The sequence below is a fragment of the Scyliorhinus canicula genome, unplaced genomic scaffold, assembly GCF_902713615.1.
Source record: "Scyliorhinus canicula unplaced genomic scaffold, sScyCan1.1, whole genome shotgun sequence".
In the NCBI taxonomy this organism is placed as follows: domain Eukaryota; kingdom Metazoa; phylum Chordata; class Chondrichthyes; order Carcharhiniformes; family Scyliorhinidae; genus Scyliorhinus; species Scyliorhinus canicula.
In genome coordinates this window covers 1-26,720 of record NW_024055966.1, presented here as the reverse complement: position 1 = coordinate 26,720, position 26,720 = coordinate 1, and the positions used below count along the sequence as shown (strand labels likewise).

The window sequence follows — 26,720 nt, the reverse complement described above, 5'->3', positions numbered from 1 at the left end:
ACACATGGCGAGCGTAAACTTCAATAATAGGCCTTACATAAATTTTATCGAGAACTGCTAGCGCCGCAGTATATGAACTGGCCAAGTTTAGTTGCGTAGAGATTCTGTGGCTCACCCTCGCATGCAGTAGACTTGGCTTCTGATCCTCAGTCGTTTCGGCTGTGCTCGCTTCTGCCAGGTAGACCTTGAAGCACCGCATCCAGTGGAAGAAGATTTCTTTAGCATCTGCATTATGCGGGTCGAGTTCCAGGCATCCAGGCTTGAGGGCCGATTCCATAATCGATCTTTACTGTTCTTAAGCCGATTAAATTGATGGAACCATCAATTCACCAGACACGTGTTTCCAATATGAATCTAGGCTTTAATCGACTTACTTCAGAGCCAGCCTGTTACCTGTTGATGAACTCTTAGTGAACTCAGGCTGACTCTGGACAAGGGTATTTATACAGCAGCACTAGGGGGAGGAGTCGTGGGCGGAGCCAAGGGTAGAGCCCAGTACATGTTCCTGAGTACTCCCAGAGCTACTCCCCCTAGTGGTAGGATAGTGCTACTGCGCTTACAAAAACAGTGTGAATTATCATATATATATATATATTACAGTCACCACATCTATAAACATTGGCTTAAATTAGTGAGAGTGGTTGAACCACATATACCATTAAGATTGTGGTTTGATTTTGGCTTGTTCAAAATACATTGATATTAGTCAGGCAATAGATGCAATGGAATATTTTGAAGGGAGGGACTTAGATTGTGTCTCACCTTTGCCCTCATTCAGGCATTTTGCGCTGGAATTTCATGTGTGTGAGCTCTGAGACAGAGATAAGGTTACACGTTAGCAGGGGTTAGCACCATTTCCTGAGTCAGAAGGTTGTAGATCCATGTCCCGTCCCAAGCACTTGAGTAATTCAGGTGACACTCCAGTGGGACTGTGCTTTATGCAAATTGGCTGCTGATTCTCTTGCATTGCAGTAGTGATGCTTCAAAAATCATGAATAGGCTGTAAAGTGATTTGAGATGTCCTGAGGCTCTGCTCGGTAAATACAACTTTTATTTATCTTTTTGAGTGTAGTTGTCTAGTTTCTCTCCAGTTCCTATCCTCCTGATATTCACAATTAAGGTTCCATATATAATGGTGACTTGGTTGAGAAGTCATGGAAGGTGCTTGTCACATCATCATTAGAACCATACTTCAGCAATGCGTTAATTGCTTCAGGCAATTGGGGTTTAGTGTTTAATTACTGTTTATTTCACCCTGTCGAAGAAGGAACCTTGTGTTTGGCCAGGTTATTTGATGGACTTTTGTTTTGGGGCTTGGCTGTTGAGTGCTGTTGAGACTATTCACTGACTTTTCACATAGCTGATGAACCGTTTAAAAAGTGGCTTTGGGTACAGGTGAAGAAAGTGCTTCTAGTCCTTGATTACTGAGAAAGCTAAAGTGTTGCTGCGCTGTCTGCTGTGGTATGTGAGAGTTGTAAAACTGCTAAGTTGTGGCTTTTATACAGATAAATCCTGTTTGTTTGTCTCAATTGAGTGATGGTTCCTCTCTATAGTTTCGCCCCGATCAAATTCCAGTTAACAAATTTGCTGTTTTGCAAATTTAGATACTCGTGAAAGTGGCAGTGGCAATTATATAATCTAATTTGTCTGAAGAATATACATAGATCTCCATATCTTTATGTAATGCCTGGAAGAGAAACTATTACTCTGCTTCAGTCAGTGTGTAGTCAAAATTACTTTGCACTTGCTGCTACGTGGCAGAGGGTGAGAGATGACATGGTCAGGGATGGAGAAAGGGGCCATCTGGGATGGGCTAGGTATAGGGTGGAATTAAGGGGGCGGGAGTTAAGTAGGGACGATGACGGACGGAAGAGGGGATTGGAGGCGTAAGCTTCCGGTAATGCTAGTAACATGGAACGTCCGAGGATCGAATGGGCTGGTTAAAAGGTCACGGGTGTTCACGCACCTCAGGAGCCTGAAAGCGGGGTTGGTCTTTCTGCAGGAGACGCACCTCTGTGTGAAGGACCAGGTTAGGTTCTATGGTGACAGCAGCATTGCCAATGGCTCCGAGTGGATATTCAGGGAGCCCAGTGGTGCAGTCCACTGCAGTGGTGAATATATGGAATCAACTGAGGAGGCATTTTAGAATGGAAGGAATGTCGGTGCTAACGTCACTGTACGAGAATCATGGGTTTGAGTCGCGGGGTGGATGGATGGTTGGAAAGGAGTTGGAGGGAAGTGAGCCTGGTCAAGGTGAGGGATTTGTATTTGGAGGAAGGGTTCGCCAGTCTTGAGGTGCTAAGGGCGAGGGTAGAGCTGTCGAGGGATAGTGAGTTCAGGTATCTGCAGGTTAGGGACTTTGCGCAAAAGGTCTGGAGGGGGTTCCCTAGATTGCAGGGATACACCCTGCTGGAGCGACTGCTGCTTCCGGATGTGGAAGGGGAGGGAAGAATTGGGGATATATACAAGTGGAGCAGGGAGATGAGCGGGTGGTGAAGATCAAGGAGAAACGGGAAGCAGAGTTGGGAGGGGAGATCAATTGGTGAGTATGGAGTGAGGCACTGCGTAGGGTAAACGGGTCCTCCTCCTGTGCAAGGATGAGCCTGATACAGTTTAAGGTGGTACACAGGGTGCATATGACTCGGGCGAGAATCAGTGGGTTCTTTCAGATAGTGTGAGAGGGAGCAGATGAGTGTGAGAGGTGTGGGCGGGGGCCAGCGAATCACACGCACATGTTTTGGGGTGTTGAAAAATTGGGAGGATTCTGGGCGGGTGTTCGCGGACTTAGCCAGGGTAGTGGAGGAAGAGGTGGACACGGACCCTTTGGTGGCGATATTTGGGGTTTCAGAGAAGCCAGAGCTCATGGAGAGGAGGAAGGTCGATGTTGTGGCCTATTTTGCAGGAGTGGCGGTCGGCATCGCCACCAGGGGTAGTGGCTTGGTTGGGTGACCTGTACGACTTCCTGTGGTTGGAGAAGATAAAGTATGAGTTAAGGGGCTCAGCAGGGAAGTTTGAGAAAAGGTGGGAGATGTTTGTAACCGTGTTTGAGGAGCTGTTCGTCGCAGGGGAGGGGTTGGGGGTTGTGAAAAAGAGGTAAAATTTGTACAGACTGTAGTTGATTGTTGGGAAGTATGTTTCCCGGGTGTTTATTGGCTGTAACCTGCTTTGATACATGTTTGTAATAAAATACATTTGAAAAAAAAATTGCTTTGCACTGGCACTAAATTTGTATAAATGCTCTCTCAAATATTGGGGAGATCTCTATCCTTCTGTTTGTCAGTATATGTTATATATGTCATATAACTTATCCTTTAAAAGTAATTCCTCACGGCTTAACCATTGGAATGTTTCCTTTTTATAGTTTTATTCATAATTTTGAAAACTTTAGTCAAGTAACAAATTTCAAGGAACCATAACAGAATTTAAAAAAAATTGATTCCTGGTATTCAAGGGCCAGTGGCTGCTTGGATGTAAAATTGGCTGAGACAGAAAGCGGAATGAAGTAGCCTGCGCTTGTTTTTCAGGCTGGCGGGAACTGCATAGTGATGTCGACCAGGGATTGGTAATGATGACTGCTGCTCTGTTTGATGTATATGAATCATAGAATTTACTGTGCAGAAGGAGGCCCTTTGGCACGTCGAGTCTGCACCAGCTCTTGGAAACAGCACCCTACTTCAGCCCGCGCCTCCACCCCATCCTCATAAATCAGTAAACCCACCTTACCTTTTGAACACTAAGGGGCAATTTAGCATAGCCAACCAACCTAACCTGCACATCTTTGGACTGTGTGAGGAAACCCACACGCACACGGGAGAAAGTGCAAACTCTACACAGACACCTGAGGCCGGAAATGAACCTGGGACCCTGGGGCTGGGAGGCAGCAGTGCTAACCACTGTGCCACCCTGAATGCTAATGCCATTGGATTGGTAATCCAAACCCGTGTACCAATTTATACTGCATCAGGCTCATCCTTGCACACAAGGAGGTTGTACCAGGTTCTGCTGTTCCCAGCTTTCTCAGAAATTTCATTTTCTTTTCTTTTCATTTCATTTCATTTCAAAGGGCCAGCCTAATGCTCCCCAAGAGGCCCCTCTCCAATTTGCCTAAAAAAAAACCAATGCAACCGGTGTCGTATCCACCCCATGATATGCTCTTGAATCCCTCAAAACCTTCAGCCTTCAATGTGAGGCCTTTGGAAAGGTTTTTGAAAATCCCTGTACACAAACAGGCTACCTTTGTTCACCAATCTAGGGACCTCCTTTAAAAATAAACGAGGTTGTTGGAATTTGACCTATTCTTCCAGCAGTTACACCGAGGGTCTCTTTTTTCCCCCGGTGGTCATCAAGAGCATTTCAGATTATTGAGCAGCTTTTCCTCTTGTGCTAGATAGGTTTATTGGTTTATAAATTCCCAGTTCTGACTTGCTGTTTTTGATCATTGCTGCATTCACATCTTATCAGTTGATGGAAACCAGCCCTGACTCCACTGAACTGTTAAATATTTAAACAAGGGGCTCGCTTAGCGGGCTCACTTGACAAACCCATCTAATGTGGAACTGCCTTATTCTTTTGGAGATTAGATCTGTATCCACTTCGACATTGGGAAATATAGGATCTATTCGCTTTTGACATCTAAGGAGAGTATCGGGGACGACTGATGTAAAGTAGCTATTTAAAGCCTGAAGGCAGCATGGTTATTATTGAGAGAGATGGGAAATAATAGTCACAAGATTAACTTCCTCATTGATGTTAAAAATGGAGGAAGTAGTTTGCAGTTGAGACCCACAGCACAGGGTCAGAGAAATAGCCTGGAGTAGTGAAAGATTCTACATCGAAAATAACAGCATTTATTTTTGTTTAGCAGCACATTTTTAAGTTGAATAAAAATTCCAGTGGTAGAGTTGATACTGATGAGCAAGAACTACTACTATTTATTTCTATGCCACAAAATCATGTTGGCACCAATTGTCTATTCAAGATTAAGCATTCTGAAAAATAATGCGTTTGGCTCAGTATTGTGCTCACCATTGTGTATTATGCTCGGAAAATAGAACATCTTTCTACTTCCAGCATCCGATCTCCAAATTGAGCATTCCTCAATAGGTGTCCTTGGCGAGATGCAAAGCATAGCTTCCTTTGGTCTGCATTCATTACAATACTACTGTGACATTTCTTTGTTTTCTATACTGGCCTTTTATCAACCTTATTTAAATTTGATCAGGTTTGCTCTGGGGATGCATCTAGCAAGCCCTGCAATTAGACATTTCCATCAGGTTTTATGTAAAATTGTTATGATCGTAGAAGGTGTTTTGTGCCATTAACCTGGACTGGATTTAAAAGGACTGCCGCATTGTGCTAATGAGCTGTGATTCAGCCGCTTTTCTAAAAATTCAATGCCTTTTCTCTCTATGTATTCCATTTTAATAACTCAAACTTTTGACACTGTTGATAATTGGCTCTAACTAGATTTTAACATATTCTCTGAAGGAGATACATCAAGCATTTTCAGTTTAGCAGTCTGACTCAAAAGCATTATTGAAATAGTTACATATTTTTATATTTGGTGCGGAAAGCTGCTTTTACAATCGTTGTTTGTTGGGTTACCATAGTTGTTAATTGTGTACCTTTTTAGCATTGTTTTTAATCCTTTTGGGGCGGCACGGTGGGACAGTGGTTAGCACGGCTGCCTCACGGTGCCGAGGATCCGGGCTCGATTCCGGTTCCGGGTCACTGTCCGTGTGGAGTTTGCACATTCTCTCCGTGTCTGCGTAGGTTCCACCCCCACAAGCCAAAAAGATGTGCAGGCTAGGTGGATTGGCCACGCTAAATTACCCCTTAATTGGAAAAAATAATTGGATACTCCAAATTTATATTAAAATAAAGTTTTTGATCTTTTTTCACACCTGAGATTCTGCTTTCTGTTTCAAAATGTTGATTTTTCGTTTTAGGTACATACAGCAACCCACCTAAGATACAGGAGGATAGAATTTGCACAGACTTCGTGACCCCTGCTGGACAGTGTGTCGATAATTGTGAAGTTGTCAACTTTCAAAACTGTGAAGTAAAGGCAATGTGGTCCTTATCTGTACCAAAATACAAGCACAATTTGCACTGCTCTAGGTATGAAGACAGTAATAGCCTTAATTCTGAGGACTCGGGCATTCCCACATTAGAAATTGGAAATCCAGAACCCATCCATTGTGGTGTGTTAAATGTCAGAACAAACAATGCTGATTCATCCCAAACAACTAGCTTGGCACAAGATAAACTTGGACAATGTTCAGGTAGTCTCCCACCTGGCATGTGCTCACCAGCTATCCGCATTGAGACTGACAATGCATTGCGAAAATCTTCAACATTTCCTCGATCTGGTTATGATAATGTGAAGCTTTACAGTCCATCAAGCAGAGGAGTAAACAAGGCTGATGATATATCTGTTAGCAGTATTTCAAGCCTCAGCACAGAACTGTCCACAACCTTGTCTGTTAGCAATGAGGATATTCTGGATAGTTTGGTTACCAGTAACTCGAGTGCAATTGTAAATCTGGAAACGGATGAGGCACAGTTCACTGACATCAGTCTAAATTCTTCGAGAGACAGCTACACTCAAGCTGAGAGCCCTTCAGAACAGGAGACCAAATACAAAAAACTGGGCACACTTGCCAGCTTTTTTACCAGGTATGGTCCACTCCAATTAATTGTTTTTTAAAAAACCGTTACTGTTTTTCTGAAAGCAGAGAAGGCGGGGTGGGGCTGGTATGTTTGCTGTGGATATTAATGTGTGTTAACTTAGTTGACCATAGGTACTGGTTTGCCTTCGTGAACTGTTACAGTCTGCGTTAAAGGGTGTGTCCACAAAGCTGTTTTTCATTCTTAAATAATATACCTAATATAATATAGACCCGCTTTTGTATTCGTGTTTTATTCTTTCATGGGAGATACGAGTGCTGCTGATGAGGCCAGCATTTATTTGCCATCCCAAATTCCTCTTGAGAATGTGCTGGTTAGCTGCTACCTGAGCTTCTGCAGTCCGTGGGTTAGTCACACCCATGGTGCTGCGAGGAAGGGAGTTTTCAAAAATCTTTTTTATTCATTTATGGAATGTGAGCGTCGCTGGTTAGGCCAGCACCTATTGCCCATCCCTAGTTGGCCTTCAGTAGGTGATAGAATTCCCAGCCTTCTTGAACCGCTGCAGTCCCTGGGGTGTAGGTACACCCACTGTGCTGTCAGGGAGGGAGTTATCAGGATGTTACCCCAGCGACGGTAAAGGACTGGCGATATATTTCCAAGTCAGGGTGGTGAGTGACTTGGAGGGGAACCTTCAGGTGGTGGGGTTCCCAGGTATCTGCTGCTCATGCCCTTCTATGTGGTAATGGTCGTGGGTTTGGAAGGTGTCGTCAAAAAGGAACCTTGGCGGGTTACTGTGGTGCATCTTGTAGATGGTGCACATGGCTGCCACTGTTCTGAGGTGGTGGAGTGTTTGAATGTTAGTGGTAGGGGGAGCAATCAAGCGGGCTGCTTTGTCCTGGATGGTGTTGAGCTTCTTGAGTGTTGTTGGAGCTGCACTCATCCAGGCATGTGATGAGTATTCCATTACACTTGTGCCTTGCACCTTGTAGAGGGTGGACAGGCTTTGGGGGGGCCAGATGGTGAGTTACTTGCCGTAAGATTCCTAGCCTTTGTTCTAGATTTTTGACCCAGTGACAGCGAAAGAATTGCCACATAGTTTCAAGTGAAGATGATGTGCGGTTTGGAAAGGGGCTCGCAGGTGATGGTGTTCCCGTGCATCTGTTGTTCTTGTCCTTCTCTGTGGTAGAGGTTGTAGGTTTGGAAGGTGCTGTCGAAGGAGGCTTGGTGAGTTATTGCATTGCATCTTGAATATGATAGCTGGGGGTGCCGGTCAAGTGGGGTTGCTTTGACCAGACACTGTCAAGCTCCTTGAGTGCTGTTGGAGCTGCACTCATCCATGAAATGGAGCATTTTCCAGTACACTCCTGACTTATGCCTGGTAGATGGTGGTCGGGCTTTGGGTCATCAGGAGGTGAGTCACTTGCTGCAGAATTCCCAGCCTCTGGCCTGCTGGTCCAATTAAGTTTCTGGTCAATTGTAACCCACCAGGATGTTTTTTTAAAATTTATTTTTATTCCACAAATTTTAACAGTTTTACAATTCAAAACAACCGCCCCCAACAGTCAACGGTAACCAACTCCCGGAAATGCATGATAAACAAACCCCAACAATTGTAGAACCCATCATTCTCCGCCCTCCCGCCTCAGGACAAATTTCACCTTTTCCAGAGTCAAAAACTCCAGCAGGTCCTCCCACCACGCCAAGGCACAGGGTGGAGATGCTGACCCCCACCCCAACAAGACCTGTGTACAAGCAGTTAGCATGGCAAAGGCTAAACCATCCACCTCGCACTCGCCGGCAGCTCCAGCAGGTCTGATGCCACCAATATGGCTTCGAGGGGACCGAGCTCCACCAGATGGTGCTAAACACCGTCCTCCAAATCCTTTCCAGCTTTCGGCATGAGCAAAACATATGTAGATGTCGCACGACCCCTCCCCAAGTTGCTCACCGACATCCTCCAACCCATCAAATTGCCGGCTCATCCTAAACTTTATAAGGTGCGCCCTGTACACTACCTTCGTCTGTATCGCGCACAAAGTCGAGGCATTGACGATCCGCAGCACCTAGCACCACAGTCCCTCCTCCAGCACCATCCCCAACTCTTCCTCCCACTTCACTTTAATCTCCTCCATGGACACCCCACCTCTTCCAAAATCCTCCCCGAAATTGCCAAAATGACCCCCGCCCCAACCCACTGCCTCCAACAAGAAGACAGGCGCTATCGGGAAGGTCGGAAAGACCTTTCACAAAGTTCCGCACCTGCATACAGCTGAAACTCTAGGCTTGCGCCAGCCCAGACTTCTCACCCAACTCCTCCAAACTCGCAAATTGTCCTCCCAGAAACAGATCCTTCATTTCCCTCTCTTCCCATCCCCGGAACCTGGTGTCCATCCTCCCCGGCTCAAACCCTCTGATCGGCATCCCCCATGACCCAACTCCCAGCCTAAAGTGCTGCTTAAACTGCCTTCAGATCTTCAACGTGGCCACCACCACTGGACTCACCAACTACTTCCCTGGGGCTATCAATTGCGGCCCCAGTGCCAGCACCTGGAACCCAGAGCCCCTGCAAACACTCGCCTCCATCCTCACCAACAAAGTCCCCCTCTCTCTCCCTGCACCATTCCTGAATCTTCTCTGCATTTGCAGTCCAGTAATAATACATCAACTGTGGGAGGCTTAACTCCCCCCGCCTGCCGTTCTCTCTGCAGTATCACCTTCCTAATCCGAGCCACCTTCCCCACCCAAACAAAGGTGGAGATCAGCCTGTTCGCACAACTAAAAAATGTCTTGGCCTGAAAGACCAGCAGGCATTGAAACAAGAACAAGAATCACAGCAAAACATTCATCTTTATTGCCTATACCCTGCCTGCCAACAACAGAGGGAGATTGTCCCACCTCAGCTAATCAGCCTTCAGCCTCCCCATCACGCTAGTGAAATTAAACTTCCGAAGCCCTGCACAATCCCGGGCCACCTGCACCCCCAAATACCTAAAATGAGATGCCACCAGACGAAATGGCAGCCCCCCACTCCCGAAATATACAGCAACAAGTATTCTGCATAGAACACTCGATGTTCCACCACACCCCCGCCCCTCCCTCAGTATCCCTTTCCGCAGCCTCAAGCTCCTCAGCGCAATGGTCAAAGGCTCTATAGCCAATCCAAACAGAAACAGACATGGGGCATCCCTGCCTCGTAACCCGGTGCAATGTGAGAAACCCTGAGTTCATACTATTTGTGTGTCCACTTGCCGTCGGCTTATATAGTAGCTGCACCCAGGCCACAAACTTAGGCCAATCCCAAATTTCTCCAACACTGCCATCAAATACCTCCACCCGTTCAAACGCCTTCTCTGCACCCAATGCCACCACCATCTCCGTCTCCCTTCTCTCTGCCAGCGAACCCACCACATTCAACAGCCTCCTCGCGTTCAAGGACAACTGTCTTCCCTTCCCCAATCACCTTTGGAAGGCACCCCTGCAACCATAATGCCAACGCCTTTGCCAATATCTTGGGGCTACATTCAGCAGAGATTTGGGCCTATACGACCCACACTCCTCCGGATCCTTGATCTTCTTTCGCGACAACGAGATGGAGGCCTCCCCAATCGTTTGCACCAAGACACCAACTGTCCATCGTTTCCTCAAACATTCCCACAATCAACGGCGCCATCCTATCCATAAAATATGACCGGGAGCCTGTCGTGCCCCACTGCCGTGTCTGCCTGCATCCTCAAAATTGCCACCTTCACCCCCTCCACCCCCACTGGCTCCTCCAACGCTGCCCTCTCCCCTAACCTCGGCCGTACCAGCCCACCCAAAAACTCCCTCATCTCCCACTCCTCCTCTGGCACAAGTCCTAAACGAACTCGTCGAACACCTTATTATTCTGTTCCGGAGCCCCCACCAACTCCCCTGTCTTATCCTGCACCCAAACTATCTACCTCACCGCAGCCTCTCTACGGAACTGTCCTGTCAACATAAGCCCTGCCTTTTCCCCATACTCATAAACAGCTACCTCGCCCTTCTCAACTGGTGCACTGCTTTCCCCATGGACAATAAGTTAAACCTCCCCAGCAACTCCTTCCTCTTTGCCACAAGACTGGGGTCCGGGGCCCCCGCGTACCTCCCATCCACCTCCAAAATCTCTTCCATCAGTCATTGGCGTTCCACCCTCTCCTCCTTATCCACTTCGCCTTAAACAAGATCGCTTCCCCCCTCAAACACCACCTTCAGAGCCTCCCTGACTACCGACCTTGTGACCTCCCCTGTACAATTAAACCCCACACAGTCCTCAATTACCTTCCATATATTGTGACACAAGCTCCAATCCGCTGACAACCCCACATCCATTCTCCTGCCCGCTCTCTGGGCTTCCCTCTTCTCCAATACCATATCTATTCAATGCGGTGCGTGATCTGAGATCACAATTGGCGTGTACTCCAACTCTTCACTCCGGCCAACAGCGCCTTTCCCACCACATAAAGTCGAACCTCGAAAACACCTTGTGCACCGAGGAGAAAAGCGAATACTCCCGATCCCTTGGATGTAAATATCGCCACGCATCCGCACCCCCCATCTCCCTCATAAGCCCTGCCAAATGCCCCTCCCCACGACTGGGTCAGCGAGTGCGGCCGAGACATGTCCACCCTCAATTCCAGCACTATGTTCAAATCCCTCTCTACTATCAGCACATGGGTATCAAGATCCGGGATGGCACCCAACACTCCCTTCACGAACCCCGCATCATCCCAATTGAGGCCAGATACGCTTAACCAGGGCCACCGACTTCCCCTCCAATGCATCCACCGGGCCGCCACCATTTTCTCCATCTGAATCTTCAGCCTCTTGCCCATCAAGATCGCAACCGCCCTGAGCCCTACTATCAAACCCCGAATGAAACACCTGACTCACCCACCTCTTCCTCAGCCTCACCTGGTCCCTCCCCCTCAAAGGGGTCTCCTGCAGAATTACCACATCAGCTTTTAAACTCTTCAAGTGCGCGTAAACTCTCTTGCTTTCTTCACCTAACGTTCCACATCACCATTATGATGGTGGGAGAGTGGGGTCGTTCCCCCCCCCCCCCCCCCCCCCGCCCATCTGACCAGCCTGCTCCATATCCTTTTGTTATTGCTGAACCCCTCTTTCCCCCTACCATCCCTTCCAGAATCCTCCCATCCACTTCCTCTTGCAAACACCTTCCCCCACCATTCGCAACTCTCAGATCCATCACAACCTGCTTGACCAGGCTCCAATGACCACAGCCCCTCCCCCATCACACTCCCGTTGGCTAGCCAACCTACGTTTGCTAGTGCACTGACCCCCGCTAGAGCTCCCCTCCTCAGTAACCTTGCCCCACGTGCCCAGAACATATCTCCCTTAAACCAAGGAGCAATACAGAACCCCACCCATAAGGAAAGAAAACCAAAACCCAGAACACATGTGAACAAACTGCCTCCATTTAAGAAACCGAAAACAAAACTCCAATCAAATAGAAAATCCTCCATAAGAAAAACACAATCCCCGTCCCCACAAACTAAGTCTAAATCCCAACTCTCATCTCAGTCCTAGTCCTTCAACCTTAACAACACCCTCCACTGTCTCAAAATAAAAGTCCCTCGAATTGTGGGTCACTCTCTACTTCGCAAGGTCGACCACTACAAATCTCACTCTGCTGTCATACAATGCCACCTGCCATCTCGCCAGCTCTGCCGTCAGGTCTTGGTATATTCGTATACCAATTCCTTCCCACTTCACATCTCGTTTCTGCTTCGCCCAGCTCAAAACCTTCTCCTTCATGTGGAAGCAGACTATATCCACCCTTGGCGGCTCATTCGCTTTAGGCTTCGGCCTGAGTGACCGATGTGCCCTGTCCAACTCGTATCAGGAGGGTTCTTCCCCCTCCCCCGCCACGCCGCAAACATCTTCTCAAAGTACTCAGTCAGCTTCAGACTCTCCACCTCCTTGGGCAGGTCCATGACTCTCAGGTTTTACTTCCTCGAACTGTTCTCCAGGTCCTCCAATTGGATCTGATCTCTTTATTGACCTCCGACACCCACTGCAGCTCCTCACCATCGAGGTAAACTGGTCGCTGTGTCACCACCAGATGTCCCAACCCCGGATGTTGAAGGCGGGATATTGAGTGATGGCAATGTTGTTCAATGTCAAAGGGAAATTCTCTTGTTGGAGATGGTCATTGCCTGGCACTTGTGTGGCACAAATGTTATTCAGATAATGTGTTCTAATATCTTTGCCCCAGCAGTGATGAAGTGGCGATATATGTCCAAGTCAGTTTGGATGGAGATGGCAGTGTTTCTGTGCACCTGCGACACCTAGATGGGGGAAAGAGTTTTTGGAGCTACTGCCAAAGAAGCCTTGTTGAGTTTCTGTCGTGCACACTGCAGTCACATTAAGATTAGTGGATGAGGGGCTGATCTCACAGACTATTATGATGTCGACCTTCTGTATTGTTGCAGTGTTAAGATCCCAGTTAATGTTATGACTGGGCGAGAAGATCTCAATGGAATCCTGGCTCAAAATACTTAAGTTTTAAGTTATTTTTTTATATAAAACATGGAGGGATGTTTACCAATAAAAAACCTAACTAGAAAAATATATTTATTAAACATGAAAAGTTGATTATTATACAGTACTCTTTTACTATCCCCTTATCTCAACAAATACACATAGATTTAAAGATTAATAGGAATTACAAAGTACATATTAAACTGCAATGGTTTTATTAACACAAAAAAATCCCTTTTTTAGCACACAAGATGACTGTGGTCAGATACACTTAGGGGCTGCGGATTTCTCCTCCGAATCTGCCCAGATGAACGTCTCATGAGATTTTCCAAACTCCACTCCCAAAAACATGCTTTAAATTCTTCCCTCATAATGTTTACTCTTGGTTTGCATTCCAAAATCCAGTCCAGGTTTTACAAATGACACTTTCAAACAAAGCTTCTGCTTCACTTTTAACAGGGAATCCAGTCCAGGAATGTGCACCAACCCCATTGGACTTTTTTTGTTTTGACTGCTGTGCAAACTGTTCACAGTTTCTTTAACTCTTAACTCTCAAACTGTATTCAAATTACACCAAACATTTAATCTACCTTTGAAGTCTGCTGTTCCACTTTAAATCCAGTTACTGCTATTGTCTCTTTAACTCGGGCGCATTGTTTACTCTTCCTAGAATTCTTCTGGATAATACATTGGTCTCTGTTCTCTTAACTTTAATCATCTTCAGACATTCGTTCTGTCCCAGTTCCCTGGTTATCTGGACTATAACTTGTACTGTCTGCCTCTTTGCCGTTCCCATCCTGTCCAGTCTTCCTGCTGCCAGAGTTGAGAGCTGTTCACTCCCAAGATCCTGTCACCAATTGCTCTCTGATTGCCTAGACTAAAATGTAAAACATTTTTTAACCTTTTTTTAACCTTTTACCAACAAGGCTCTCCAGTTGCTTGGACACACCCACGTGCTTATGCCTTTTATTTAGTTTTCACGCCATAGCCCTCTCTTAAGCACAATAGAAACACAGTTGGAATTTAACCAACCCCCACACATGCAAACACCTTTGTCCAGCCTGAATTTAACTATAGGTTTTACCTTTCCAGGCACAGAAACATTAAATTAAACACACTTAACTGTACCTTTATTTCTAATGTTTACCAATACAAACCTAATTCCCTTAAAACTACCTTTGTTTTCCTAATAGCAGCTACTCCTTTCCAAGAGGAGAATATTCTGTTGCACTCCTGATTTATCGTCCACGTTCCCTCTACTTTTTCTTCATTGCGTGCAGCCCCTTTAAGATGCTGTGCGGCCAAGTTTGTGTATAGGTTAAAGAGAATGTTGCTTCTGCATAGCCCTTTGGTTTCATTGTGGGGTACATTGTGAATTGCTGAACAGTTTAGAGAGAGCATTTCATATGCCTTATAGAATACCCACAATCTATAGCAGCTTTAACTTCTATAGCATTACAGTGGATTCTCCAGTAGAGTTGGTGTTCCCCCTCACCCTGGTTGTTGGTGGTGGGAATAATTGTATCATTAAATATGAAGAGAAATGCTTGGGTTGCGTGTTGTTGGAGATTGCCATTGCCTTGCACTTGTGTGATTCAAATGTGCCTTGCCAGACCAGGCCTGGATGTTGGCCAAGTCTTGCTGCATACAGGCGTGGACGGTTTCAATATCTGAGGAATTATGATGTGTACAATGCTCGGCTCTAATCAGCAAATAGCTCCACTTCTGACCTTGAAGGGAATGTTATTGGTGAAGCAGTGGAAAACGGTTGGGCCCAGGGCACTGCTCTGATGAAGTCCTGTGGCAATGTCCAGGGGCTGAAATGAATGGCCTCCAACAATCAAAACCTGTGCTGGGTATCGCTCCAGAATGCCAAAAGTTTGCAGCTCTTTAAATTAATTTTTTCTTGTCTCGGTCTAAATGGCTGCCCCCTTATTCCGACAACTCTAGTTCTAGACTCTGCTGTCACGGAAATCATCCTCCCATTATGTACGTAGTCACGTTCCTTAAGATTTTCACACTTCTGAATTCCAGAGAATATCGACCAAGAACATGCTGCTTTTGTTCTTTATCATGCATGTAATCCTTTGTTGCTTTCTTAGAGTTGGATTAGGTATGATGTTGTTTCAGTGTTAGGAGTTCGCAGCAACACCAGTATGCAGAGGAATAACGTAACCCAATGTGCTTCTTAGCAGTAACTTTCAAGTTACTAAGTTTACAAGTTACTGTATGGTTCAGTTTGCAACCATCTCGCCTCCTGATTCATGAGATCATGGGTTAAAATTTCACTTTACCATGTTGCATTTTCAGAGGTATATTTCAATAAGGCCAAAAACCCAATGAAATACATTTTTAAAAAGAAAAGATGGGCATTAAAGATTGCACACTAATATTTGAAGAAGACCAAGAAATGTTCCCGGTATCCTGGTCAGCATTGTCCACTCAGTGGAGTGCTGCTACTCCATTTGGGCCTTTGCACAAAATGGCTGCCATGGCAAAACTTGGTTCCAACTCCATCTACAAGTTTGCTGACGATACGACCATAGTGGGCCGGATCTCGAATAACGACGAGTCAGAATACAGGAGAGAGATAGAGAACTTAGTGAAGTGGTGTAGCGACAACAATCTCTTCCTCAATGCCAGCAAAACTAAAGAGCTGGCCATTGACTTCAGGAAGCAAAGTACTGTACACACCCCTGTCGGCATCAACGGGGCCGAGGTGGAGATGGTTAACAGTTACAAATTCCTAGGGGTGCACATCTCCAAAAATCTGTCCTGGTCCACCCATGTCGACGCTACCACCAAGAAAGCACAACAGTGCCTATACTTCCTCGGGAAACTAAGGAAATTCGGCATGTCCAGATTAACCCTTACCAACTTTTACAGATGCGCCATAGAAAGCATCCTATCGGGCTGCATCACAGCCTGGTATGGCAACTGCTCGGGCCAGGACCGCAAGAAACTTCAGAGAGTCGTGAATACTGCCCAGTCCATCACACGAACCTGCCTCCCATCCATTGACTCCATCTACACCTCTCGCTGCCTGGGGAAAGCGGGCAGCATAATCAAAGATCCCTCCCACGTGGCTTACTCACTCTTCCAACTTCTTCCATTGGGCAGGTGATACAGAAGTCTGAGAACACGCAAGAACAGACTCAAAAACAGCTTCTTCCCTACTGTCACCAGACTCCTAAATGACCCTCTTATGGACTGACCTCATTAACACTACACCCTGTCTGCTTCATCCGATGCCAGTGCTTATGTAGTTACATTGTATATCTTGTGTTGCCCTATTATGTATTTTCTTTTATTCCCTTTTCTTCCCATGTACTTAATGATCTGTTGTGCTGCTCGCAAAAAAAAATACTTTTCACTGTACCTCGGTGCACGTGACAATAAACAAATCCAATCCAATTCATGTCCCATCTCAAAGCAGGAATTGCTTGAGATACTTTGCAACACTTCCAATGTATAAAACGGCAGTATAAAACTGTGATGGCATATGTAATTGTTGCATCCATCCCTTCCCCACCCAATCAAGGTCAGGTCTGGCTGAAATAATTTTTCATAACTGCGAAGTATATACATTTTTCTCTCTACAGATTGGAGGATATTTTATTGATAATGCACCCAAATTCTCATGATATAACTAGTTATCTAAAAGCTGCTACATATTGAATGGTATTTTTTTTTTATTAAAAAATTTTGAGTACCCAATTCATTTTTCCAATTAAGGAGCAATTCACCTACTTTGCACATCTTTGGGTTGTGGGGGCGAACCCACGCAAACGGGGGAGAATGTGCAAACTCCACATGGACAGTGACCCAGAGCCGGGATCGAACCTGGGACCTCGGCGCCGTGAGACTGCAGTGCGACCACTACGCCACCGTGCTGCCCTTAAATGGTATATTAACCAGTGTATGCATTATGTGAAGTAATATGCCAGTTGTGAACTTCACGCTTGGGAGCAAAGATCTTGAGTGCAGCCATAGGACCTGTTCAAAAAATTGCATTGGAAATGCCATGTTTTGAGGCTATCCCAATTGGCAGCAGTTGAGAGCAAACTGAAGCTTACAAGAAGTCCACTTGGACTATCATGGCGTTGCACTTGGGCTGCAAACTAGATTTATTTCAGGCTGAAATTCAAATGGTTCAATATAGCAGCAACACTTTTAAGTGCATAAATGGGATAGCACGGTAACACAGTGATTAGCACTGTAACACAGTGATTAGCACTGTGGCTTCACAGCGCCAGGGTCCCAGGTTCGATTCCCAACTGGCTCATTGTCTGTGCGGAGTCTGCACGTTCTCACCGTGTCTGCGTGGATTTCCTCCAAGTGCTCCGGTTTCTTCCCACTATCCCGAAAGACGTGCTGTTAGGTAATTTGGATGTTCTGAATTCTCCCTCTGTATACCCGTACAGGCGTCGGAATGAGGCGACTAGTGGCTTTTCACTGTAACTTCAATGTAAGCCTACTTGTGACAATAAAGATTATTATTATTATATTCCTACAACTGCTGTTTAAACTATATTGTCACATATCTATGCACTGCTAAATTTGACATATTTGTTTAACTGCCTTGAACGTGTTATCTTTGTGCCACAGTTTCCTATTTCAGAGCATGCGGACAGCACATGCTTTATTTTGCAATGACATATCCTCAAGTGTTTGACGTACTGTCAAACATAATTGGATTTGTGCATTGACATCTGAGGTTGTTGAGTTTGTTAGCAGACTGTGCTGTTTATGGTAATTGTTCCTGCGCGCAACCTCCTCCTGTCCCCCCCTTTGTTTTTCTTCCCTTCCCATTGGTATCCTCCAAACACAACTGATATCGACAAACGTTTATTTTTATTTTAATTTGGCAGCAGAATCTGTGTGCATTTCATTTGTTGAAGTATGACTTTAGAAAGCTGCAGTCTTGGCACTAAATCTCCCCCTGCAAATAAACTCAGACTTTTGCCATCTCTTAGTGAGATGTCAACCCAACTTTTCAGCTGGACAATTTTATGATTTATTTTTTAACGCCCCTCTGTGAGGATGAGCTGAGTTCTTCGCATCGATCTTCATTCTTGATGATGTCAGAATTCCTTGATGTTGCTCATAAACTTTATTAACAAAGATAATTTTTTTTAAGATAGAATTATTAACTTTATAATCAAAAGAGTAGCTGCTCCAAATAATATCTACCCGAGGGGTCTTTGAGATAGGAAATGTTGCTCTGTGAGCCCCTCGCCTCTGTCTTTAGCTCGCCGATTTCTTGGACGTTTCCCTTAACCTGGAAGGAGACAATGTACACTCTTATCTTTGGGGGGAAAAGGGGGGGAATGACTGATTTTTTAAAAAAAAACATCGAAACCAGCCAGAAGAGGGAGCAGAGAAGGGTAGCACGGTGGCGCTGTGGTTAGCACTACTGCATCCCTGCGCAGTGGTTAGCACTACTGCCTTGCGGCGCCAAGGACCCGAGTTTGACCCCGGCCCCGGCTCACTGTCCATATGGAGTTTGCACATTCTCCCCGCCTCCGTGTGGGTCGTACCCCCACAACCCAAAAAGATGTGCAAGGTAGGTGAATTCGACACGCTAAATTGTCACTTAACTAGAAAAAAAGAATTGGGTACTCTAAATTTATATTAAAAAAAAAAAGAGGGAGCCGATGTACCTCAAGGAGATCTTGCTGACTGTTTATACCCTCTTCACTAACTACAGGGTCTCTTTTTCAGTACTTTCCCTTGACTGCACAAGTGTGTTCAGAAACTTGTGAAAGAAATTATGTGTAAAATCTACGCTTTACGGTTAAAAATTGAGCTGCACCTGGAATTTTCTTTGTTTTTCTTTTGTTTTGTTTAAAAGATCATTTTTGTTGTGTCCTCAATTTTCCACCTCCTTTGCCCCAAGGGGTTAAAATGGTGTAAGTAAAACCACTGAGGTTTGCGAAACCAATTTGTGCAAGGTTTGCATACTGAAATGCTATTACATCAACTGTTGCTATAACTTTATTAGAATTTTTTAACATATTCATGCAGTTTAATTTTATGAACTGACTAGACTTGCCAGCTTTGAAATAGAAGTATTAGAACATAAAATAGGAGCAAGAGCAGATCATACAGCCGCTTGGCTGAATTTCTGCCTTAACTGCACTTTCCTGCCTGTTCTCCATATCAATGGATTCCCTGAGAGACCAAAAACCTTCTCTCACCACTTCAAATATACTCGACAGTGGAGCATCCATAATCCTCAGTGAAGAATTTTCTCCACATTTTGGTCCAGAACGATCATCCCCTTATCCTGAAACTCTGTTCTCGATTCTTCATCCAGGGGAAACTGTCCGCTGGAGTCTTATCCTATCAAGGAATATCAGAATCTCATTTTGTTGTACTCCAGTCCCCATCCAATAAATGTTAACATGCCGTTCATCTTCCTAATTGCTGTACCTGCACGCATTCTCTGTGTGAGCACATCCAAGTCTCTTTGATCTTTATCAACATTTCTAAGTTTTGTGTCTTTTAGAAAAAAATCTACTTTTCTATTCATTCTCCCAGAGTGAATAACATCTCACTTTCCCCACATTATCCTCCATCTGCCACATTGTTACCTGCTCACTTAACCTATCTATATCTTTGTGCAGCCTTTGTGTCTTCCTCACAGCTTGTATTACTACCTACTATTGAATATCTGAATGTCATGCTTGATATTTTTAGGCACTAAATCAGTTGGTGGTTTGGTTTGTTCCAACATTAAATTATGCCTTAAAGTTATAAAACAAGATGGAAGATAATACTGCATCTGCAAATAGATATTTATTACGAGCTTTTGGGCAGCAAGGTAGCACAAGTGGATAGCACTGTGGTTTCACAGCGCCAGGGTCTCCGGTTCAACTCTCCGCTGGGTCACTGTCTATGCGGAGCCTACACGTTCTCCCCGTGTCTGCGTGGGTTTCCTCCGGGTGCTCCGGTAAACTCCCACAGTCCAAAGATGTGCAGGTTAGGTGGATTGGCCAAGCTAAATTGCCCCTAGTGTCCGAAAAAGGTTAGGTGGCGTTATTGGGTTACGGGGATAGGGTGGAAGTGAGGGCTTAAATGGGTTGGTGCAGACTCGATGGGCCGAATGGCGGCCTCCTGCACTATGTTCTTTAGTATTTCCTGCAACTCGTGGAAATGTTCTACTTAGTTTAGGATTAACAATGTAAAGGATGTTCATTTAGCCTTGGAATATTGTGAGCACTGCTCCATTTAAAGGGTTGAAGGGCAAAAACATTTATTTTGGTCATGGCAATCTCACTTGCATTAGCCTGGGATAAAGTTCAATTTACATTCTTTATTAAGATAATACTTGATTATGACTTCCATACAATTAGACTGTAACTGGGTGGTTAAAAGTATCCATTTCCCTGTCTTAACCTACATTTGAAATTCTATAGCACCTGATCTTCTTTCCAGTAACTGCCAGAATGCATTCTCTACGAGTCTTTTGAGTAGCCACCAAATCCATTGAATGTGCAGAGCCAGTTTGACACGAGAGATAATATCAGCATCGGGATGATAAATAGATAAAGCTGAGATTAAAAGGGGTCATAATGTCATCACACTCGGTCTGTATTCCTAAACTGGAATTTAGAGAGTTGAGAAAAGGAGTAACACTCAGATTTGTATTGTACTACACTCCAAAACTAGATTTTATTAGCAACTCCAAATATAAGCCTTGCATTTCCATTACTTTTTTCATCCAAACCGATGAGGAATCCATAGCCAATTGATTTCAGGGTCAATTACAGTTGTCTGAACATTAGCCTGATCCCTGGTTGGATCACAAATTCTTCTAGTAAACTGTCCCTAACATACTGAATTCCTCCTCTTGGCTATCTCTGCCAATTTGATTTTCTCAATCTACATGAGGATTAAAGTCACCCATGATTAAAGTAGCGCTTTTTTTACATGCCTTTATTACCTCCTGGTTTATTCTCCATCCTACAGGAGAGCTACTGTTTGGAGGCCATAAACTACTCCCACCCGTGTCGTCTTCCCCTTATTATTTCTTACCTCCACCCATTCGGATTCTACATCTTACGATCCAAGATCACTTCTTGCTATTGTGCTTATTCCATCTCGTACTAACAAAGCTACCCCACCACCCTTTCCTTCCCGCCTGTCCTTAACAAAGTCACATACCCCTAAATATTTAGTTCTCAGTTTTGATCTCCTTGTAACCACATCTCAGTAATGACTATAAAATCATACCCATTAACCTCAATTTGTGCTGTTGATTAATTTATTTTGTGCTGAATGCTATGTGCAATTAAGTAAAGAGCCATTAATTTTGTCTTGTTACCATTTCTTCCCTTTTTGACCCAATTGTTGCTGTCACATTCTGGCTATCATTACCTAAATAGCTGCCTTGTAATGCTGTCTTATCCTTCTGGTTTGTAAGCCTACATAAATCCTCAACAGGGACTTCCGGTTGCGGCTATGCGGAGCTAAGTTGCACGTTCGGCAGCTCTCACCAGGAACGGACTTTTGGGCTCTTTTTAGGGCCCCCAGCGGTACTTTTTCGATGTTTCCCGACGTGGGAAGGAGCCAGCAACATTTCCCCGACAGTATATGGCCTGGACCAGGAGTGGGGCGAGTAAGAAAGTGGTTGCAGCGCCAAAGCAGAAGCGAGGGAAGAAGCATAAGATGGCGGCAGGCGGAGACCAGGAGGCAGTGGGCGCAGGAGCAGCAGGAGACTCTCCAGCGCTGCTTCAGGGAGCTTAAAGCGGAGCTGCTGGAGCCGTTGAAGGTTTCAATTGACAAGCTGCTGGAGACCCAGACGGCCCAGGGGGTGGCGATCCGAGAGATCCGGCAAAAGGCCTCCGAAAGAGAGGACGAGGCCTCGCGGTGAAGGTGGAGATGCATGAGACGCTCCATAAAAAATGGCAGGAGAGGTTTGAGGAGGTGGAGAACCGGTCGAGGTGGAAAAATCTGCGGATCCTGGGCCTTCCGGAAGGGCTGGAGGGGTCAGACATGGGGGGGCCTATGTGGCCATGTTAAATTTGCTGATGGGAGCTGGGTCCTTTCAGGGACCCCTGGAGCTGGAGGGGGCCCATCGAATATTGGCAAGAAGACCCAAGCCGAATGAGCCGCCACGGGCGGTGCTGGTGCGATTCCACCAGTTTGCTGACCGGGACTGTGTGCTCAGGTGGGCCAAGAAGGAGCGGAGCAGCAGGTGGGAGAATGCGGTGGTGCGGATCTACCAGGACTGGAGTGCGGAGGTGGCAAAGAAGAGGGCCAGGTACAATCGGACGAAGGCGGTGCTGCACAGGAAGGGAGTGAAGTTCGGCATGCTACAGCCGGCGCATTTGTGGGTCACCTACAAGGATCGGCACTTTTACTTTGAGTCCCCGGAGGAGGCGTGGGCCTTTGTGCAGGCCGAGAAGTTGGACTCAAACTGAGGGCTGGGTGCGGGGTTCTGCATGTAACTGTTATATTTTGAGGGGGGGTTCTCTGTTTAATGTTGGTTCTTTGTTGTTATCAGGGCGGGTGGGGCACTGTTTTCTGCTTGGGTTTGTTGGATAGGCTCGAGGAGGGGGGCAGACTTGCAGTGTGGAGGGGGGTTGGGGCCCCGCGAGGGGACCGGGGCCCCGCGAGGGGACCGGGGCCCCGCGAGGGGACCGGGGCCCCGCGAGGGGACCGGGCCGGTGAAGGGAGCTGCTGTAGAGGAGGTGGGGTCGGGCAGGTGGAAAGCGCGGGCTTTTTCCCGCGCTAAGGGTTGAAGGGGGCGGGGCCAGAGCTGGGAAGCGCGGGCTTTTTCCCGCTTGAGAGGGGGAGGAGGAAAGCCTGCTGGTGGACACTGGGGAGGAGAGGAAGCCCCACGCTGGGAGGGGTAGGAGAAGGGGCGGGAGTAGCCGGGGTCAACAGGAATCAGCTGACTTGCGGGGGTACAATGGAGGGAGCAACGCAGCTGGGGGGGGGTCCTAGCTTTGGGGGGGGGTACCAGGTTGCTGCTGGAATGGTCAAGAAGGAGCTGGAGTATGTGGAGGGGGTCGGGATTGGGGGTCTGCCGCCGTGGGGACCGGGCTGAGCCGGGGGGCGCGGGCACGTGGCGGGCTGAGGAAGGGTAATGGCTAGTCGGCGGGGGAAGTGGGGCAGGTAGCCCCCTGATCCGGCTGATAACCTGGACTGTGAGGGGACTGAATGGGCCGGTCAAATGGGCCCGCTTGTTTGTGCACCTGAAGGGGCTGAAGGCGGATGTGGCCATGCTTCAGGAGATGCACCTGAAGGTGGCGGATCAGGTTAGATTGAGGAAGGGATGGGTAGGCCAGGTGTTTCATTCGGGGCTGGATGCAAACCATCAGGGGGTGGCGATCCTGGTGGGGAAGAGGGTGTCGTTTGAGGCGTCGAATGTGGTGGCAGACAGCAGCGGGAGGTATGTGATGGTAAGCGGTAAGCTGCAGGGGGAGCGGGTGGTGCTGGTCAATGTATACGCCCCGAATTGGGACGATGCGGGTTTCATGCGGCGCATGTTGGGCCGGATTCCAGACTTGGAGGTGGGGGGCCTGATAATGGGGGGGGGGGGGGGGATTTTAACACTGTGCTGGACCCGGCACTGAATCGATCCAGATCCAGGACGGGTAGGAGGCCAGCGGCGGCTAAGGTGTTGAGGGGGTTTATGGACCAGGTAGGAGGGGTGGATCCATGGAGGTTTGCGAGGCCGAGGGCCAGGGAATTGTCATACTTCTCCCATGTGCATAAGGCCTATTCCCGGATTGATTTTTTCGTTATGAGTAGGGCGCTGATTGCGAGGGTGGAGGATACTGAGTATTCGGCGATCGCCATTTCTGACCATGCCCCGCACTGGGTGGACCTCGAGGTGGGGGAGGAGAGGGACCAGCGCCCGCTTTGGCGCTTGGAGGTGGGGCTGCTGGCGGATGAGGAGGTGGGCGGGCGGGTTCGAGGATGTATCGAGAGGTACCTGGAGGCCAATGACAATGGGGAGGTCCGGGTGGGGATGGTCTGGGAGGCACTGAAGGCGGTGGTTAGGGGTGAGTTGATCTCCATTCGAGGCCCACAGGGAGAGGAGAGAGACTGGTGGGGGAGATGGTGAGGGTGGATAGGAGATACACGGAGGCTCCGGAGGAGGGATTGCTGAGGGAGCGGCGTAGTCTCCAGGCCGAGTTCGACTTGTTGACCACCAGAAAGGCGGAAGCTCAGTGGAGGAAGGCACAGGGAGCGGTGTATGAATATGGGGAGAAGACGAGCAGGATGCTGGCGCACCAGCTCCGTAAGCGGGATGCGGCCAGGGAAATTGGTGGAGTTAAGGATAGGGGAGCGAATGTGGTGCGAAGAGGGGGTAGACATTAATGGGGTCTTCAGGGACTTTTATGAGGAACTGTATCGGTCCGAACCCCCAGCGGAGGAGGGGGAGATTCCCGAGGGTGGAGGAGGGACAGGTGGAGGGACTGGGGGCGCCGGTTGAGCTGGAGGAGCTGGTCAAAGGGATAGGGAGCATGCAGTCGGGGAAGGCGCCGGAGCTGGATGGGTTCCTGGTCGTATTCTATAAAATGTATGCAGACCTGTTGGGCCCCCTGTTGGTTAGGACCTTCAACGAGGCAAGGGAAGGGGGGGCTCTGCCTCCGACGATGTCTCAGGCGCTGATTTCCTTGATCCTTAAGCGGGACAAGGATCCCCTGCAGTGTGGGTCATACAGGCTGATCTCACTCTTAAATGTAGACGCCAAGCTGTTGGCGAAGATCTTAGCCACGAGGATAAAGAACTGTGTGCCGCAGGTTATCGATGAGGATCAAACGGGGTTCGTGAAGGGGAGGCAGCTGAACACTAACATACGGAGGCTCTTGAATGTTATAATGATGCTGGCGGTAGAAGGGGAGGCGGAGATAGTAGTTGCGTTGGACGCAGAGAAGGCCTTTGATAGGGTTCAGTGGGGGTACTTGTGGGAGGTGTTAGAGAGGTTCGGGTTTGGGGAGGGGTTTGTCAGGTGGGTGAGGCTCTTGTATATGGCCCCGATGGCGAGCGTGGCCACGAATAGGAGGAGGTCGGAGTATTTGCGGTTATTCCGAGGGACAAGGCAGGGTTGTCCCTTGTCGTCCCCCCTTTTTGCGCTGGCAATTGAACCCCTGGCCATGGCGCTGAGGGAATCGAGGAACTGGAGGGGGCTGGTGCGAGGTGGGGAGGAGCACCGAGTGTCGCTCTATGCGGATGACCTATTGTTGTATGTGGCGGACCCGGTGGGGGGAATGCCGGAGGTGATGAGGATTCTCAGGGAATTTGGGGATTTCTCAGGGTACAAGCTCAACTTGGGGAAGAGCGAGCTGTTCGTTGTACACCCAGGGGACCAGGAGGGGGATTGGTGGGCTCCCACTAAAAAGGGCGGAGAGGAGCTTCAGGTACTTGGGGGCCCAGGTGGCCAGGAGCTGGGGGGCCTTGCATAAGTTTAACCTCACGAGGCTGGTGGAGCAAATGGAGGAGGAGTTTAAGAGGTGGGACATGCTGCCGCTGTCTCTGGCGGGTAGGGTGCAATCAGTCGAGATGATGGTGCTCCCGAGATTTCTGTTCCTGTTCCAGTGCCTCCCCATTCTTATCCTGAAGGCCTTTTTGAGGCGGGTCAACAGGAGCATTACGGGGTTTGTGTGGGCGCACGGGACCCCGAGGGTGAGAAGGGTGTCCCTGGAGCGGGGCAGGGATAGGGGGGGCTGGCACTGCCCAACCTCTGTGTATTATTGGGCTGCCAACGCAGCGATGGTGCGTAAGTGGGTGATGGATGGGGAAGGGGCAGCATGGAAGAGGATGGAGATGGCGTCCTGTGTGGGCACGAGCCTGGAGGCGCTGGTAACGGCGCCGCTGCTGCTCCCTCCAATGAGGTATACCACGAGCCCGGTGGTGGTGGCTACCCTCACAATTTGGGGGCAATGGAGATGGCACAGGGGGGAGGTGGGGGCCTCGATGGGGTCCCTGATACGGGGGAACCACCGGTTTGTCCCGGAGAGAATTGATGGCGGGTTCCTGAGTTGGCACAGGGCAGGTGTTAGGAGGTTGAGGGACCTGTTCGTAGATGGGAAGTTTGCGAGCCTGGGTGAGCTGGAAGGGAAGTTCGGGCTCCCCCGGGGAACACCTTTAGGTACATGCAAGTAAGGGTGTTTGTCAGGCGGCAGGTGGTGGAGTTCCCTCTGTTGCCGCCGCGTGGGGTCCAGGACAGGGTGCTCTCGGGGGTGTGGGTTGGAGAGGGGAGGATCTCGGCAGCGTACCAAGTGCTGCAGGAGGTAGACGAGGCCTCGGTAGAGGAGCTGAAGGGTAAATGGGAGGAGGAGCTGGGTGAGGAGATTGAGGAGGGGACGTGGGCGGACGCCCTAGGAAGGGTGAACTCCTCTTCTTGTGCGATGCTTAGCCTCATACAGTTTAAGGTGCTGCATAGGGCTCACATGACCGGGACAAGATGAACTGTTTTTTTGGGAACGAGGACAGGTGTATTAGGTGCTCAGGGAGCCCAGCAAACCATGCCCATATGTTCTGCGCATGCCGAGCGCTGGGGGAATTTTGGAAGGGCGTAGCAAGGACGGTGTCGTGGGTGGTAGGAT

At 47.9% G+C, this 26,720-nt stretch overlaps 1 protein-coding gene across 3 annotated transcripts; it reads left to right on the top strand.

The window, feature by feature from the left end:
- The first annotated feature begins 5,952 nt into the window (after positions 1-5,952).
- Positions 5,953-15,493, top strand: LOC119961389 (TBC1 domain family member 14-like). Of its 3 annotated transcripts, none has more exons than XM_038788779.1 (2): positions 5,953-6,678; positions 15,463-15,493. In XM_038788779.1, exons 1-2 carry the CDS (start codon positions 6,071-6,073, stop codon positions 15,476-15,478), a joined length of 624 nt encoding a protein of 207 aa, XP_038644707.1. In that variant the 5' UTR covers positions 5,953-6,070; the 3' UTR covers positions 15,479-15,493. The 3 variants fall into 3 exon arrangements, with proteins under 3 accessions (XP_038644707.1, XP_038644706.1, XP_038644705.1); XM_038788778.1 differs by lacking the exon at positions 15,463-15,493 and adding an exon at positions 12,890-13,173; XM_038788777.1 differs by lacking the exon at positions 15,463-15,493 and adding an exon at positions 12,887-13,173.
- The last annotated feature ends 11,227 nt before the right edge of the window (positions 15,494-26,720 follow it).